The sequence below is a fragment of the Pseudopipra pipra genome, chromosome 7 (assembly GCF_036250125.1).
Source record: "Pseudopipra pipra isolate bDixPip1 chromosome 7, bDixPip1.hap1, whole genome shotgun sequence".
In the NCBI taxonomy this organism is placed as follows: Eukaryota; Metazoa; Chordata; class Aves; order Passeriformes; family Pipridae; genus Pseudopipra; species Pseudopipra pipra.
Genome location: NC_087555.1, coordinates 33,497,111 through 33,514,607, shown reverse-complemented (window position 1 = coordinate 33,514,607; position 17,497 = coordinate 33,497,111). Strand labels below are relative to the sequence as shown.

At 45.7% G+C, this 17,497-nt stretch overlaps 1 protein-coding gene across 1 annotated transcript in view; it reads left to right on the top strand.

Annotated features, from left to right (window-relative positions):
* Nucleotides 1–53: 53 nt before the first annotated feature.
* LCT (lactase) overlaps nucleotides 54–17,497 on the top strand; it is a 19,250-nt gene continuing 1,806 nt past the window's right edge. Inside the window, exons 1-16 of the mRNA XM_064661570.1 lie at nucleotides 54–2,661; nucleotides 3,587–3,666; nucleotides 4,920–5,003; nucleotides 5,434–5,536; nucleotides 6,188–6,263; nucleotides 7,018–7,705; nucleotides 8,064–8,709; nucleotides 9,974–11,530; nucleotides 11,835–12,103; nucleotides 12,590–12,880; nucleotides 13,242–13,440; nucleotides 13,847–14,049; nucleotides 14,409–14,518; nucleotides 15,086–15,220; nucleotides 16,132–16,355; nucleotides 17,161–17,397. Of these exons, the coding sequence (XP_064517640.1) occupies nucleotides 2,004–2,661; nucleotides 3,587–3,666; nucleotides 4,920–5,003; nucleotides 5,434–5,536; nucleotides 6,188–6,263; nucleotides 7,018–7,705; nucleotides 8,064–8,709; nucleotides 9,974–11,530; nucleotides 11,835–12,103; nucleotides 12,590–12,880; nucleotides 13,242–13,440; nucleotides 13,847–14,049; nucleotides 14,409–14,518; nucleotides 15,086–15,220; nucleotides 16,132–16,355; nucleotides 17,161–17,397 (5,560 nt within the window). The 5' untranslated portion in view covers nucleotides 54–2,003. The remainder of the gene's footprint in view (nucleotides 2,662–3,586; nucleotides 3,667–4,919; nucleotides 5,004–5,433; nucleotides 5,537–6,187; nucleotides 6,264–7,017; nucleotides 7,706–8,063; nucleotides 8,710–9,973; nucleotides 11,531–11,834; nucleotides 12,104–12,589; nucleotides 12,881–13,241; nucleotides 13,441–13,846; nucleotides 14,050–14,408; nucleotides 14,519–15,085; nucleotides 15,221–16,131; nucleotides 16,356–17,160; nucleotides 17,398–17,497) is intronic.

Genomic DNA, 17,497 nt, shown 5'->3' with positions numbered 1-17,497 from the left:
AAAGATGTGCATGTTCCTGTTGCATATGTAAAGTAGAAAACTGAAAATAGCCAAGCCCAATGCAAGGTTTTAAGTCAGGAGGGCAGAAACCCCCATCTTAAATGTCTTGACCTGTAAGTTGAAAACTGCCACCATTTGTGAGGGATTTTTAAGACTATATTTGTAAATCTGGTTTTAGGTGTTTTTATAAGAAAACTTCACTTAAATTTCTGCTGTTCTCGGTTTTTTACTGTAAACTGTGGGATTATTAACTAATCTATTTAGAATTAAAAATACCTGAATATTTGTCTTGTCAACTTGATACCAGCAGCTAAGAAAATTTGTAATAGCATGAAAGATACCAAAGCTATATATTTTAATTAGAAATAGTGTGAAATAACTGTCACTGTAGCAGGTTCAGAAATGGAGGTGGTCTGTAAGGCAGTCGTGTTTTTCCTTTTAGTCTCTCCCAGCTCTGGGGAGATATGCCTTGGTCTAACTAAGCATGTCATTAAAGATAACAGTTACATTTAAGGAATGGAGGGTATCATAAATATTTGTCACCACCACCAACACTGTCACATCACTGGGCCCTGACTCCAACTGCAGGAATTTCTCTCCACTGATTTCTTTCATAAACCACGTTTAGGCAAAAGCTACATTTCATTCAGCATTGCCACCCACCTGCAACAACAGTTTCATGTTATTCTATATTGTTCCTTTACTTTCAAAATAAGCTCAGGAAGATGTCTGTCCTTGTTATGTGTTTCCCTCTCCCCTCCTCTCAGCCTTTGTTTGATAATAAATATTGTTCATGTAGGAGAAAGTATTTTTTCTGCTTCTCTTTCCCCAGTTCTGTAGCCTGGGAAGGGTGTTCTCTCTCTGAGTTCTGAGGAATAAGCACCAGGTGGTGCTGTAAAGTTGCTGTTCAAACTTGTTATTCAAACACTGAGGTGGAGGGAAGAAGGTTGGTGGCTCTTCAGAACAGTAAGCACGAGGTTACAGCTCTTCAGGGCTTCCTGGGGGAAAAAATGATCTGGGAATCAAACAGAGTCAAAGTACAGAAATTACAATCCCTGTGTAAGACTGGCTATTTGAGTAACAGCAAATGTTGAGAGGTATTTTATGTTATAAAATTGCTTGACACAGCAATAACTTGCCCAGGTATGTTTAGAGAAAATGCTGATTGTTAAAGAAAAATAAGTCTCATGTGGATCTGACATTTCAATATGAATATGTAGAATTTTGTGGTTAGTTGATTTAGACATGTTCTGTATTTAGGCAGTAAATGTTCTGAGCTCTTCAGTATTTGAATGTAGCAAGGCTGAGTTACCTTTTCCCTGCAGCAGTTCAGGTGATCTGAGTGTGCCCACCCTGCTGGGAGAACCTGTGTTTTTGGGGGTTAGGCAATAAAATGACATTTGAATTCCTGGATATTGTTGGGCATGAGGAAGCACATTGTTATTGTTATAGCTGCCTTAACTCTCACTAACAGCCACTTTTCCAATGGGGTGAGATACCATATCTCAGATTTCCTTTATGCACTCAAGAATTAAAGTACAAAAGTGCTTCCTGCTGTCCTGCACACCCTGAGCCATGGTGGACCCAGCCCCAGCAATGCAGGTAACTCTGCTTTGGTTCTTTTCTGCAGCCAGAGCTGTGCTGGGATTCCTCCTAAGCAAAAAAAGGCTAAAAGGAGAGGGAAAGTGTTATCTACTTACTTTATCTTCCTCTGAAATGGAGGCAGTATCAGCAAAATGTCAATTGATATTCAAGTCTAAGGGGGAACCTGAGCACCTCAGAAACTGTTTTCACGTGACCTTTCTCCAACTAATTGCTTGACAGATTTTTTTGTGTTTGTCCATTGGTCTGATTATCTATTGATTAAAAATCCTGGTCTGTTATAATTCCAATGTCAGCTAGTTCTGGGAACATTTATCAGTGTAACAGATAATTCTGGTTAAATATTACTTCTACTGTCTTATATGTAGTGTGGAATTGCCATTTGTGAGGCAGGCTCAGAAATGGAGCTGATTTGCACGACATTCATCTTCTTTCTGTTGGTCTCTCCTGGCCTTGGGATAGATGGAGAATTTGCTCAGAATTTTATCGCCATTGCTGGGCCTCTGCCCGCTGAGTTGGCAGATAAATTGGGTCTGAGGGACCAAGTGCTGCCCCAGGAGGAGCAGGGCCCTGCTGTGGCTGAAGCACATGGTTCCCTGTGCCAACAAGACCTCGTGGCTTCGGAGCTGCCCCGGTACTTCTCCCACCTTCAGGAGATCGGGGTGACGCACTACAAAGTGTTCCTGCCGTGGTCGCGCATCCTTCCCGAGGGGAATGCCGGGGAGCCTGATGAAGCTCAGGTGCAGTGCTACAGGGAGCTGCTCCAGGCCCTGGTTGCTGCAGAGCTCAGCCCTGTGGTGGTCCTGCACCACCAGTGTGTCCCTGGCGCTGTGGCCGTGCGGGCCGGAGGGAGGGAAACTTTTGCCAGCCTTTTTGTGGAGTATGCAGAGTTCTGCCTCCGTGCTTTTGGGGACCTGGTGGATGTGTGGGTCACCTTCAGCGACCTGCAGGAGGTCCTGCACAGCCTGCCTTACCCTGACCCCCAGGACAGAGCCCAGGCCGTGGCTGCTGCCCACAAAGGGTTTTACACCATCTTCCATGGGAAACACTCGCCGACCGGTAAGGAGAGGGGGGACAGGGCTATTTCCAATGTGACTTACAAACATGTTGTGATGGGATTGAGTGGCAACTGCCACGTGCAGTCTCTGTATTTTTGTGTACCTCTTCCTAACCCACAGAGGAAAGACCAAAAACTGCCTGAAATGTGCATGGAACCATGAAAAAACAAGACACAAGAAGTCTCCTATGAGATAACGATAGTGTGAGGAAGTCTGCAGTGTCCTTTGGTTGACTTTCCTCATTGCAGACACTGGGGTTTTACAGTAATTAAATCTAAAATCTACCTGTGTTACACAGAGCAACAGAATTTCACCTGTTCCATGGTGGGTACCTGGGATTTTCCAAGCAGCTGTCCCCCAGGGTCTGCCTTGTCTGGCCTTGGAATTTTTCTGTCTCAAACAGACAGCTGGTAGAGCTGACTGAGTCAACGTTTCTTTATCCACATTTTTAATGAATGAATTTATATTTAATTCTTGCATTTGTCAGGAATACTTTGCTGTACAGTTCACACTATCTGGTGATAGCCCTTAGAAGTTGCCCAGCTTCTCTCCTGTGTCTCCTGTGTCCCTCAAGTTCCTGTTCCCCCAGCATTGCAGAAGCATTCAGCACAGAATGCATTTTAAAAAAATAACCACTATAGAACCACCACAAAGGCATGAAAATTAAAGGTACTACTTATAATTATGCAGGGAGTGGAAGGGCACAATTTATTAGCAAAGGCTTCTTGAGTTCTGCCTTTGAGTTTCTGCCTTCTGCAGCTCTCCATTGAAATCGCAGTGGGAATTCTGAAATCCCCTACCCAAGGCACTGTCTGCTGTTCCACAGCTTCAAAAATTTAACACTGATTTTAAAATAACTGCAGTAAACTGAAGGTTTTATTTGTCCTTAATATGTTACTAATAGACTGCCTCGTTTTTCTTTCCAGGTGGAAAACTGTCCATTGCTTTAGAAACAGGTGGTGTTTTGGACAGTGCTTCTTCAGAACTGCTTTCAGTTTCTCTTCAGGTAACTTACAAAATTCTATACATTTGACTTGATTTAACTTGATTTTCGTGTATGGGATCAAGTGAACTTTTTTGCAAGTTTGTAGATTTTTTTAAAGATTTTTAAGATTTTTTAAATTTTAGGGTTTTTTAAAAGATTTTAGCAAACTGACCAATTGACCAGTTTGGTAAGTTTAACTTATTTCATTAATCTAATTACATGAAGCTAGCTAATTTAACAAAATTCCTTCAGCATCTTTTCTTGGCTAGTAAGCACTGATTAAGATAGATGGAGACATATTTGCTCTCATAATTGGCAATTTTAGCAATATACTTGCCTAAATGACAAGATGTCTCCAAAAAGTGTACCCGTTATCATTTGCTTTGCACCTGCTTAAGGCACACCAAAAATATGAATACTTTATTTTAAATAACTGCTATTTAACAAATCTGCTGATTATGTTAAAACACAGCCTGAGCTGTGCTAGCAGTGATGTAGTTGCACAGGGAAAGCACAACATGAGGAGAAATTAGTCTCTACAAAGACAGTGAAATCCTTTGTGGAAGATCAAGTTCTCTGTTCGTATTCACCCAGGGGATGTTGATGTGAACAAATGACAGTGCAGGGGTTTTGCTGTTTTCACAATCTTGCAAAAATCAGTACTGGGGTGAACAGTGTTGTAGGTATGACATTGCAAGGATTTGAGCAAGGTGTGGTTTGTAGGGAGAGAACAGAAATTGCATCACACAAGCTGGCTAAACTAGAAGAGAACCTTAGACTGAAAAATAAACTGAAAGCTTATCAGTTTTCTTCCAAATTCATCAGCTGGTGTAATAAGGGAATGCAATTTGTTCCCTTGTTCCCTTGAGATTTCTGAAGTGGACTTTCCCCAAAGGGTTATTGATAAGACCTGACCCACACAGTTGCAAAGGTTTCTCTGATTAATCGCAGATAGTCTTACTAATTAAGAAAGTCACCGTAAATCATTAATATTATATTCATAAAATAATCCTAGAATTTAATTTAGCTGTTTAAATTTTAATTTGTTTTGAGGGAGACATCTTCCCAGACAGTATCCAGTTTGAGCTCATTATGTTGTCCAGGGATCCCATGCAGCTGTATGGCTTCTTACTCCAGCAGTATGTCTTTAGCAAACTTTTCAGAATTTTATGTATTTTTAATGTAATACCTGCAAAACAAAAAACCAAAAAAACAAAAAACCCACCAAAAAACATTTTACTCTGGAATGATTCTTTTCCTTTTCTTTATTCCAGGATTCAGTAGACTTTCTGTCTCTCAGCCTTCAGTACCAGTGTGGAAATGAAACAGATTTCTACAAGAAATTAGATGAATTCCAGGTAACATTTTGCACAGGGTTAAAATGAGAGCAGCAGACAACAAACCATAAATAGAAGTGGAATTTCATGTTCCTTGATACGTGTCTGAACAGTCCTGATTTTCTGGGAGAACTCAGACAGCAGCTACACTGGGAAGCAGCTGCATGGTGCTCACTTGCTTCTCTGTTGTTATTCTGACTTAAAAACATGGATTGGAAAGTGCTGGAAAGGATCATCTTGGTCTTATTGATGCATTTATGACCAGAATGGCAGAATTCTTCTGTCCAGGGTTGAAAACCTGCATTCTTAAATTCCATAAAACAAGAGTCATCCAGTATCTGGGCAGCAAAATAAGGAGCTACCCATGTAGAATGCAAAAACTGCAATAGCATGTTTTTAGGAGCTGGCTGATGCTTCTTTTCATGCTAGTCCCTGACTTCTGGTTTTGCAGAGTGTCTGGAAGGACATAGAGATCTTGGTTTTTAGTCTGAAGTTCCTTGGTTGTGCTTCCATGGAAGAGAATCCTTTCATACCAGTAGCTGCCATTGTCACAGGTAAGTGGCATTTCAAGAAGGAGGAGAGTTTTTTAGCTAAGATCTGCATGATAAATTATAGAGGAAATTCAAAATTGTCCAATTTAGGCTGCTGCTATTAGGTGAAATAACTTTATGGTCTTTTGTAGCCTTCTTGGAAAATTAAGGATGGATGGTGAGTGTTAAGGGAGAGGAAGCAGGAAATTCCCCCCAAAGCTTCTGGTAATTTTCATCAGCCACAAGTTGTGACGTGAGAGGTTTAGGTTGGATACAAGGAAAAATTTCTTCCCCAAAAGGGTTGTCAAGCCCTGGCAGAGCTGCCCAGGGCAGTGGTGGAGTCACCATCCCTGGAGGGATTTGAAAGACGTGCAGATGTGGCACTTGGGGACGCTACAACACTGGTGTTGTTTGGCAGTGCTGGGTTAACAGCTGGACTGGATAATCTTAGAGAGCTCTTCCACCCTAAATGATTCAATGATTCTATGATAATTTTTTAACATGAACTTGTAAATACCTAATAAAGAACCCAATACATCTGATCTGAGAAAAACAGCTCTTAGTTATGAGGAGCACCTTGTTCCTCCAGGAGTAACTGTCTGTACAGGCGGTGCCGTGCGGTCCATGGCTCTGAGGTGGGACCGAGTCCTTCACTCACCGTTTGCTTGTTTTCAGCTCTTAATAAAGAAGGAACACGGGCGATTGGATATGACATTAGTGAGTTCTTGGACGACTTGTCTCATGTTTCAAGGTACAGTTTTTGATCTTTAAATCAGGTAATAAAACGGTGTCTTCTAGAAACGCGTGAGCAGGTAGAGATGAGACAGTTGTAGTGGTAAAGGCTGTTGTCAGTGGCTGAAAGGGCTGGAAAGGGAGGCCCATCTGCTGAGCCCAGTCTCTTGTGATTACAGGCAATCCTCTATCCTGCTACTAATCCCATAATGTAATCCTCTTCCACTCTCTCATCCTTAGTTACCCAAATTGCACCTTCAAGCCAATAGTGACAAGTATGTTTCCCAAGCCTTTTGCTCTTCTGCAAAATAGTTATAAATAAACAAATCCAATAGAGGCTTTCCTAGGGGAGAAGCCAACTGGACCTATGGAAATGTGAGAGATGTCAGTGTGCAGGGAGGTGCTGAGGATTACAGAAGCAGGATTGATTAGTTTTAGCTTATCCCATGGAAACTCAATGAGAGCAGTTGTAGCATGTGCAGTTTCTACACACTGCAACGATTTTGTTTGTATCTCTGACCTGGCTGTAATGAATTATGATAATCTGCCTGCAGATTAGATATCTGGCACATGAGCTGCTCAGCAGTTACCTCACTGCCCTCCACCTGGGTGGCAGCAGCTTGGGTTGATCAGATGACAAAGGAACTGTACCCTAAAGTGGCTTACATGACCTGAATGGGAAGCAAAAAAATTAGTTTAGTCTCCATGTTTGCAAGTTCTATGGCAGTGACATTCACCTTGGAGATTTTAACTTCTTTTTATTCCATTTCCAGCCAAACAAATACTCTACAGGAGAACCCAGCTGCTGTTGTTGCCCCTCGCTCCTCCTACCAAACAGTTTGGGAAATGTTTGCTGGACAGTCTGAACTGGAGAGGGATTCTTTTCTGCAAGACGTTTTCCCAGATGGTTTCCTCTGGGGCACATCCACAGGTGCCTTTAGCATTGAAGGAGCTTGGGCAGAGGATGGGAAAGGGGAGAGCATCTGGGATCAGTTTGGGCATGCAGGCCATGTCCACCTGAACCAAACAGCAGACGTGGCATGTGACAGCTACTACAAAACCAGCTATGACATTTTCCTGCTCAGGGGTCTTCACCCCCAGCTGTACAAGTTTTCTGTGTCCTGGCCTAGGATTTTCCCTGCTGGCACCAATGAGACCATCAACTCCAAAGGTGTTGATTATTACAACCAGTTAATTAACCAGCTGTTGGACTCTCACATCGAGCCCATGGTGACTCTGTTCCACTGGGACCTCCCCCAGGCCCTGCAGGCCCTGGGGGGCTGGCAGAATGACAGTGTCATAGATGCTTTTGTGAGCTATGCAGACTTCTGCTTTTCCACTTTTGGGGATCGAGTCAAGCTCTGGATCACATTCCATGAGCCCTGGGTTATCAGCTACGCTGGCTACGGCACCGGGGAGCATCCCCCAGGAATCGCTGACCCAGGAGTGGCATCTTACAAGGTAGGGACACAGGAATAACTAGGATCCTGCAGCTGCTTTTGTCGAGTTGTTTTCCTCTAATGTTCTGTACTTTAACTATGTTCAAGCCTAATGTGGCCTCTGAGACAACTATTTGCTTCTTGGATTTATGGTACCTGCAAAAAATGTGTTTGTTAACAGGGGCTAGATGTTCTTATTTTATTTTATTTTTCCATTCTGAAAGCTGGTGTTGAAGGATAGTCAGATTCTCCAGCTTATTCATTTTGTCAAGGCTTTTTCTTTTGGATGTAGAGGCCATTTCCACGTGGCAATAACCTGAAGACTTGAGAGCTTTTGTGTGGTGCAATGTGACATGTGCTGCTCTGCTTTCTGCTCCCAGGTGGCTCACACAATTCTCAAGGCTCACGCCAAGGTCTGGCACCTGTACAATGACAAATACCGCTCTCAGCAGCTGGGAAAGGTGGGGCTGGTGCTGAACTCGGACTGGGCTGAACCCAGGACTCCAGCCAGCTCCGAGGACGTGAGGGCATCTGAGAGGTACCTGCAGTTCATGCTGGGCTGGTTTGCCCACCCCATATTTGTCAATGGCGATTACCCAGAGATCCTGAAGGCTCAGATCCAGGCGGTGAACCAGCACTGCTCCACAACAGTGGCACAGCTGCCTGTGTTTACAGAGGAGGAGAAGTCCTGGGTGAAAGGGACTGCGGATTTTTTTGGCCTTTCCCACTACACTTCCCGCCTGGTCAGTGCCGGGGCTGACGGGACCTGCGCTCCGGGATACGAGAGCATTGGGAACTTCTCCTTGCACATGGATCCTTCCTGGCCACAGGCTGCCTCTTCCTGGGTCCATATAGTCCCTTGGGGGTTGAGAAGGCTGCTGAAGTTTGTATCCCAGGAATACACAGGGACAGAGATCCCAATATACATAGCAGGGAACGGTGTGCCCACGGGAGACACGGGGGATCTCATTAATGACACCCTGAGAGTGGATTATTTCCGACGGTACATCAATGAGGCCCTAAAAGGTACGGAGAAATCAAATTATTGTATTTTTTTTTAGTCATGATAACTGGCTATTTTAGCCCTTCCGTGGTGATTGACTCCAAAACATCAAAGCAGAGTGATGGTCAGCTGCCTGTTGTGTAGTGAGTGTGACCTCATCTACTCCAGCCTGTCTGGTGTCCAGGTGTGGAGCTCTCCATCCTCTTTAGATATGGGAATAGGTTTTCATAGATATGGATTGATGTAGTCTGGACCCTAAGATAGTTCATATACTCCAGCTCCCCTGAAGATGATTTGCCTGCAGGATCTTGCCTGTAGAGATCTCACAGATCAGGCCTGAACTGCCTGTACTAATTCATCAGATCTAACTGGCAACATCCTGCACCATTTCAGTTTAGAAGCTTTAGAGAGATATTTATATTTTAGTCATTTTTGGAAGGTTCCAGTTGTGCTTATGTCTTTGCAAGCTGTGTATCTGTTGATGTAAAAATAATATTAGTGACTCAAGTTCTGGGCAGGAACAGAGATTTGAGGTTTCAAACAGAGATTTAACTGATTCTCTGGAGATTTTCAAAACAATACTGTCAGGAAAACATTATTAAATATGCTGTGTTAAATATGTTGGTGATCAGTGTACAGCATTTGATCTTCTTGACCTGGTTCTCAACATACTGCTAGGAGTGCTAAAAGAGCTACAGAAAACACAACTTAGCATTGCTGCTGTGCCTCAGCTGCAGTAAAGGAGATGGACTGCTCATGGGGAGCAAACTTTTCTGGAGAGAGAGAGACAGATGTAGTGCTTTTTTGTAGACAGTGTGAGAGAGGATGCTGGACTTGCCCCTGCTGGCATTGAATACTCTGTTCTGCCTTAAGAAACTCTCCTGAGCTCAGGGAAGAAAGGCAAGCACTGAGTACATGCAATGTTTCAGTTTAACTATGGTGTCAAATCTAAAATGCACCATTACCTTAATTGATGAAATCTGCTTGAAAGCAAGAACCCAGGGAAAGGGATACCAGTGGCACAAGTGTCCTGTACTCAAATATCTCTTGACTAATACTTCTTTCCTCACACGTTTTTATCACTAAGCATTTGACCAGCTCCTGTTAGAGTGCTGACTGCTTTCCTTGCCTGATACTCATAATTGTTTGGGAGGTTTTTTTAGCCTAAAAACCCATTTGTAGGTGTTTGGCTTGTCACACCACCCTCAGCTGTGGTGCTTGTTGTGCTGAGCTGTGTTCAGAGAATGTTCAAGTGTGTAACAGTGTGTGGTGTTGTCTCTGTGGCAGCGGTGAAACACGACGCCGTCGATGTTCGGTCCTACATCTCTCGGTCCCTGGTTGATGGCTTTGAAGGCCCACTGGGGTACAGCCTGAAGTTTGGGCTGCATCATGTGGACTTTGAAGACAGCAACAGAGCAAGGACTCCCAAGGCATCTGCTTATTTCTATTCCAGTGTTATTGAAAAGAATGGTTTTCCATCCGAAGCCTTGGGCAGATCTGCGCCACTGGTGTTTGACCGACCTGCACCATCGAAGTTGCCAAATTTGCCAGCATCAGAAGTTCCCTCCAAGGCAAAGGTTGTCTGGGAAAAGTTTTCATCTCAGACTGCCTTTGAAAGAGACATGTACTTTCATGGGACATTCCCAGAGGGCTTTACCTGGGGTGTGTCTTCTTCTGCCTACCAGATCGAGGGAGGCTGGGATGCTGACGGCAAGGGGCCCAGCATTTGGGACACCTTCACCCATGTCCCAGGGAATGTAAAGAATAATGACACTGGAGATATTGCTTGTGATAGCTACCACAAGGTGGAGGAAGATATTTACCTGCTGAGAGCCTTGGGGGTAAAGAACTATCGTTTCTCCCTGTCCTGGCCTCGAATTTTCCCCACTGGAAGGAACAACTCAGTCAACAGCCATGGAGTTGACTACTATAACCGTCTCATTGACGGGCTGGTCGCAAACAACATCACTCCAATTGTCACTCTCTACCACTGGGACCTGCCCCAAGCTCTCCAGGACATCGGTGGCTGGGAAAACAACACCCTGATTGACCTGTTTGACAGCTTTGCAGACTTCTGTTTCCAGACCTTCGGGGACAGGGTGAAATTCTGGATCACGTTCAATGAGCCCTACGTCATTGCCTGGCTGGGCTATGGCCAGGGGACGTTCCCTCCCAACGTCCAAGACCCTGGCAGTGCTCCCTACAGGGTTGCCCACGTCCTGCTGAAGGCCCACGCCAGGGCCTACCACACCTACGACGACAAGTACAGGGCCAGCCAGGGAGGGGTCATCGCCCTGTGCCTCTACATCCACTGGGCCGAGCCCAAGTCCCCCGGCGACCCCAGGGACGTGGAGGCCGCAGACAGGTACCTGCAGTTCATGGTGGGCTGGTTTGCACACCCCGTTTTCAAAAACGGGGACTACCCCGAGGCGATGAAGTGGAAGGTTGGGAACAGGAGTGAGCTCCAGGGGCTGCCCTCGTCCCGCCTGCCGGCGTTCACGGCGGAGGAGCGCGAGTACATCCGGGGCACGGCGGACGTGTTCTGCTTCAACACCTACACCTCCAAAATCATCACCCACTCCACAACCCGCCTGAATCCCTTCTCCTATGAGTATGACCAGGAAGTTTCAATCAGCGCTGACAGCTCCTGGCCTTACTCAGGTCTCGAAGGCCATCGGCCCGTGGCCTGGGGGCTCAGGAGGCTCCTGAACTGGATCAAAGAGGAGTATGGAAATCCCCCAATATACGTCATTGAGAACGGGGTGGCGATAGACACCACACCGGATGTGGATGACAATGCCAGGATATTTTACTACAAAACATACATTGACGAAGCTTTAAAAGGTACCAGTGTTTGCTTTTGTTCTGTTGGGGTTGTGTGCCTCCTCTCTAGATTTCTGGTTCCTTTATTCCTCTGAAGAGCCGTTTTTAAAAGTGATTAATATCAGTCTTCAAATATCCTGAGCACAATATAAACATGCTGTTTCTTTTTGTGATCTCCTCTGCATGGCTGTTTGTGCTTTGTGTCCTCCAACTGTGAAGAGTGTCTTAATGACCTTTATGAAGCTAAAAGCAAGTGAGTTCCTCAGGGTTCATTTAATGTGTGATTGTGCCACTGATGCCCTTCCTTTTGTTTCTGGTCTTTCAGCTTCCAGGTTAGACGGTGTTAATCTGAAGGGATACAACGCTTGGTCCTTCATGGATAACTTTGAGTGGTCGGATGGTTATGACCCAAGGTTTGGATTGCTCCAGGTTGATTTCAACAACCCCAACAGGCCCAGGACCCCAAAGCGCTCGGCCGTGTACTACGCTGAAATCATCCGCAGCAATGGGATCCCACTGCCCAAAGAGGATGAGTTTTTGTATGGAGAGTTCCCAAAGAACTTCTCGTGGAGTGCAGCAACTGCAGCATACCAGGTCAGGAAACAGAGAGGGACCCTTGAAGTGTCTGTGGACAGTTAATTCAATTTGGATGAGACACCTACAGCTTTTGCAACATTGGGTTTTACTGTAATTAAACATTGAGTTTTACTGTAATTAAACATTGGGGTTTACTGTAATTAAGGGTTAGTGTAGCAACTGCTCTAAAAGGGAGGAACTTGGAAGTGTTGAAGGGTGTGGTTATACCACAGGAAATAGGACAACAACATGGGCTTCATAAGATCCAGCCAACATGGAGCATTAGTGAACTGAAACACTGCCTGCTCTGGGACATTGTACTTTGCTAATGTGTCTTGCCTTGAGGCCCAAGGTACAGCAAAAACGTTGCTATTTCTAGTCATAACCTGATAAGTCAAAATATTGTGTGGCACCACGAACACTAACAGGCTGAATTCTTTGCTAGGCCAAGACCTAAATTTGGGGTTTACTAACAATTTCCCCCCCATCTTCAATTAATTGCAGATTGAGGGAGGATGGAGAGCAGATGGGAAAGGACTGAGCATTTGGGACAAGTATTCTCACACTCCCCTGAGAATCAGCAACGATGACACCGGAGATGTAGCTTGTGACAGCTACCACAAGATTGAGGAGGATGTGGAAATGCTGAAGAGCCTCAAGGTGTCTCACTATCGGTTTTCCATCTCCTGGTCCCGTGTTCTCCCAGATGGGACCACCAGGTACATCAATGAAATGGGACTGAACTACTATGAGAGGCTCATCGATGCTCTGCTGGCAGCCAACATTAAGCCTCAGGTAACTAAAACTGGTGACTTTGAGGTAACTTAGAAACAGCAAAACCCAAGTCTGGTGCTCAGAGCAATGTGTGTATTCCCATCCACACCCTTCTTCACAGAGAAATTGGTTTTCATTGTTTTTCACTGCATTCTGCAAAGAAACATGGGGGTTTGCAGGAAGGAGTAAACTGGGAATATAGTGATATTTTTACCCAGAAAGATCATAGTAGCCTTATTATTGGATGTTTACAATCACCTTCTTGTCCCTCATCTCCTTGGAAGTAGAGTCCACAAGGACCTACACAGTCTGGGTTACTGTCCTTATTTCCAGAAGTGAGAGTGACTGGCTGAATCCTTTGTCTTGCTGTCTTTCCCCACAGGTAACTCTGTATCACTGGGACCTCCCACAGGCCCTGCAGGACGTCGGTGGGTGGGAGAATGATACAATAATTCAGAGGTTTAAGGAATATGCTGAGCTCCTTTTCCAGAGACTGGGAGATAAAGTGAAATTTTGGATAACCCTCAATGAACCCTACAACACTGCATATCTTGGCCATGGTGTTGGCACAGCTGCTCCAGGTAGGACTGCTGGGCACAACCTCAGAGCCCTGGCAGCACTGCGGGCACAGCTGGTTTGTGCTGCGGCACAGCAGATGCTTGGGGCTGGCAAAGGTAGGCCAAGGAAGGAGGTGTGGTGTGGATAGATGGGGTTTGGATTGCTGTGGGGCAGGTCCTTCTTTTACTCTGCCTCTCACCTCCAAGACTCATCCTCCTTCTCCCACTCCTCTAATCCAGCCCTCCTCTGCAGCCCCTGGATTAGACGTGCTGCCTGGAGCAGACCTCAGCTCCAGGGACCGATTTCAGCCCAGGGCTGCAACATTTGTGGACAGTTCGGGGTGTCCTGGGGATTGTGTTAAGCTGGGCAGCAGCCATGAGGAAGCTGGGAAGTGCTGCTCCACTGGCTGTGCTGTCCCTGTCTCTGCAGGAATCTCCATCCGGCCGGGCCGAGCTCCCTACGTGGTGGGACACAACCTGATAAAGGCCCACGCCGAGGTCTGGCACCTCTACAACGAGACCTACAGGGCCAGACAGGGAGGGCTGATCTCCATCACCATCAGCTCTGACTGGGCAGAGCCACGGAACCCACACAAGCAGGAGGACATCGAGGCCTCCAGACGGTTCATGCAGGTAAGAGACCCCTGGTCACAGCTCTCCTGCTGCTCCTGGGTCTGTTCATGGGGACAACCCCTCTCCCAGTGCTGGACATGCCCAGAACCTGAAAGAAAATGATGAACCAGAGGCACCACTGCAAGGAAATGTATCACTCTCCTTTGGGGGCTGATCAAGTAGGCAACAGAAATGAGACAAAATACGTTGCAGTGGCAAAAGCTTATTAAATTTACTGCCTTTATGTGGGCATTGCTGGGCATCTCCATGTGCCTGTTTGTTATAAATTAAGGTATCACCTATAAAGCAGCTTGTGACAGAGATATGGTTAAATCCCTCCTTTTGATACATGATTTATCCTCCCTTATTTCCTGGTTTAGTTTTTACTAGGTTGGTTTGCCCATCCCATTTTCAAAACCGGTGATTACAATGAGGTGATGAAGAGGAGGATTCGGGAGCGCAGCCTGGCCCAGGGCCTGAGCCAGTCCCGGTAAGAGCCCAGGCACACTCCTGCCCTTGTTTCACTTGCAGTGCTCAGACCTGCAGCTTTTCTGGGATAGAAGTGCTGCATTTCAATGACTCTGTTGCAGTGTTACTGTGAACAGCTCATTGTATCCTCACAGAAAACTTGTAGTGTACATTTTCATAGAACCATAGAATAGTTTGGGTTGGAAGGGACCTTAAAGATTATCTCGTTCCACAGCAGGGGGGGTTGCCTGTTCCCTGTCTGTACCTCTCTTGCAAACTAAATTTACTAATATAACACAGCTTTGGGGTAATAAGTTGGCAGCTCAGTGATACAGTAAATGCCTGTATCACTGCATTAGACACGTTACCTGACAACTCTGAAAAATTTGTTTTACCTTTTCTTGAAACTGTGTACTGAACTCTGGCACTGAGAACTCATTGGTCCCTCTGAATTACAGTTCTTATTTTCCATTCCCAGTTCCTCCTGTTTTTTCCCATGTTCCTCCAGAAGGATCATGGTACTGGTCCCAGGGATACCAGCATTACACATGGAGTGTGTTCAGGGTGTGTTCTCTGTTTTCTCTTGCAGACTTCCAGAATTTACTGAAAGTGAAAAGCAAAGAATTAAAGGCACATATGACTACTTTGGTCTAAACCAATACACCACAGTTTTAGCATACAACCTAAACTTTCCCAGGGTTGTTCAGTCATATGACTCTGACAGGTAAGAGATGAATTACCGGTCCAGTAAAATCTGCACACCTGGAGCCTGGGCCAACTGACAAGTGTAAATTGATAGCAAATAAATCTGTGAGATAGGTATTTTAAGCTGTTGTAACCAATACTTGGGAAAACAGCCCCAACCAGTACCAGTGGTGCTGTTATTTCCATGATAAACATGAATCTTTGAAACAGAAAAAGGAAAATTAGAGGATCTGTTAAAGGAAAGAATCTGGACTTGTGAGTTTCCCAGTGGTTTGGGATCAGCTGCAAAGAGTTTTTATCATATTTCCCGTCTCCAGTCTGCAGTTTGAACTGAGGTTATCCTGCTTAATGGATACTGTTCCATTGGATAAATGTGAGTTCAAAGGCTAAATAGCTAAATCACTTCATGGTTAGGTGTATATATAAGTAAAGATTTTTCATTAGGTACTTGATTTCATTCCCCAGCTTCAAAAGGTAAAGGATAGGAGCTTATCAGTTTTCCTGATGGGAATTAAAGTAGTGGTGGGACTACACATGGGGTGAAATTGTCTGCTTTCCGAAACCTTTCCACAGGGAATATATGAAATTGTTTTAACTTGCCTTTGCTGCTGCATCCCAGCCCCTGTGGTTTAGCCCCCTAGGACATTGGGCTCAGTCTTGCATTCCTGTATGTGGGTATGAAGGGCAATTTTATGTGCTCAAGCACCTCATGATACGTTGGAAAGTAGAATTGGTGTCATAGTGTACAAAGATTTGGAGCCAACATCACACCCTCAGCCACGGCTGATTTACACAGCAAAGCAGGAGAAGTGTTTTCTATAAAAACCACTTGTGAGTGCTTTTTAGGGTTGTGGGCACCAGCCCCAGCTCAGCCCTGGGCACTGAGGTGCCAGGAGCTGGGACTGGTCCTCCCCAGTGTCTCCTCTGCAGGGGTGTGGCCACGGTGAGCGACCGCAGCTGGCTGGGCTCCGGCTCTACCTGGCTGAAGGTGACACCCTTTGGATTCCGGAAGATCCTGAGGTGGATCAAGGAGGAGTACAACAACCCCCCCATCTATGTGACTGAGAACGGGATCTCGGAGAGGGGGGCCTTTGTGTTCAATGACACTCAGAGGATCCATTACTACCGGAGCTACATCAATGAGGCACTGAAAGGTAGGAGTGGTGGTGGAAACCTCATCAGCCAGAGCTCTGGAGAGCTGGAGACTGGGGTGGATAAAGCAAGGGCTGAAACAGCACTGCCATCACACCTGTTACACACTCATATATAAGAGTTTACTGAATCCAATTTCAAGAGCCTTTGGGCTTACCAAGAACTGCCACGGAAGTCACAACTGTGCCAGGAAAGGGATCTAAGGGGAGAACAAACCCTGGGTTTAGCAGGGTAAGGGCAGGTTCCTTCATTAGGTGCCTCTCCAGCCAAACACTACTTTGGCTTCTAGTTTGACTACAGCTGTGTCTAAAAACTGCATTTAAAAAAAAAAAAAGGGTAAAAAAACCAACCCCCAAACTAGTTTCAGTTACAGCAGTGCTTGAGCAACTTCAGGAAAGGGCATTTTCAGTTTGCTTTTCTGACATACTGGGAACTGCCAGCCAGGTGTTCAGGAAGTGCTCATTTACTGTGGAGCGAGGCCCCACAAACGCTTGTTTCACCAGCTGTTGCATTTTGATGGCTTTTCTTCTCTGTTCCCAAACCTTTGTTTCTCGGACAAAAGCTTTGATTTTTGGAGCAGAGAAAAGCAGTCTGTAGTCCTGGGCAGTGAATGAACTACCCAGGCTGTAACTTGGCAGCTGAAGTAGCACAGAGCAACTGATCTGAGTCAACATGGGAGAGAGGTGGGAATGGGGAAAAAACCAAAAACCAAGGAGGTCGAGTGTCAGGTGTGGATGTTGTGGAGCATTTCCTGCCGTGGCTGGCAAGGGGTGGCACACTGACCTGTTCTCTCTGGTCCTGCCCCAGCCGTGGTGCACGACGGCGTTGACCTGCGGGGCTACACCGCGTGGAGCCTGATGGACAACTTCGAGTGGGCCGTGGGCTTTGATGAAAGGTTTGGGCTCTACCACGTGAACTTCTCAGACCCCACCTTGCCACGGCGCCCCAAGGCCTCGGCCAGGTACTACTCACAGATCATCAACTGCAATGGGTTTCCAGACCCAGCAGCGGGCCCACATCCCTGTCTGGAACCGGAGCCAGACGGTAAGTGGTGCAGCAGGAATTGTGTGCTTGCATCTGATTCCAGTTCCTAAAGTTCTCCATAATCTACAGTCTTTAGAGACAGTATTTTCTGCAGTATTCC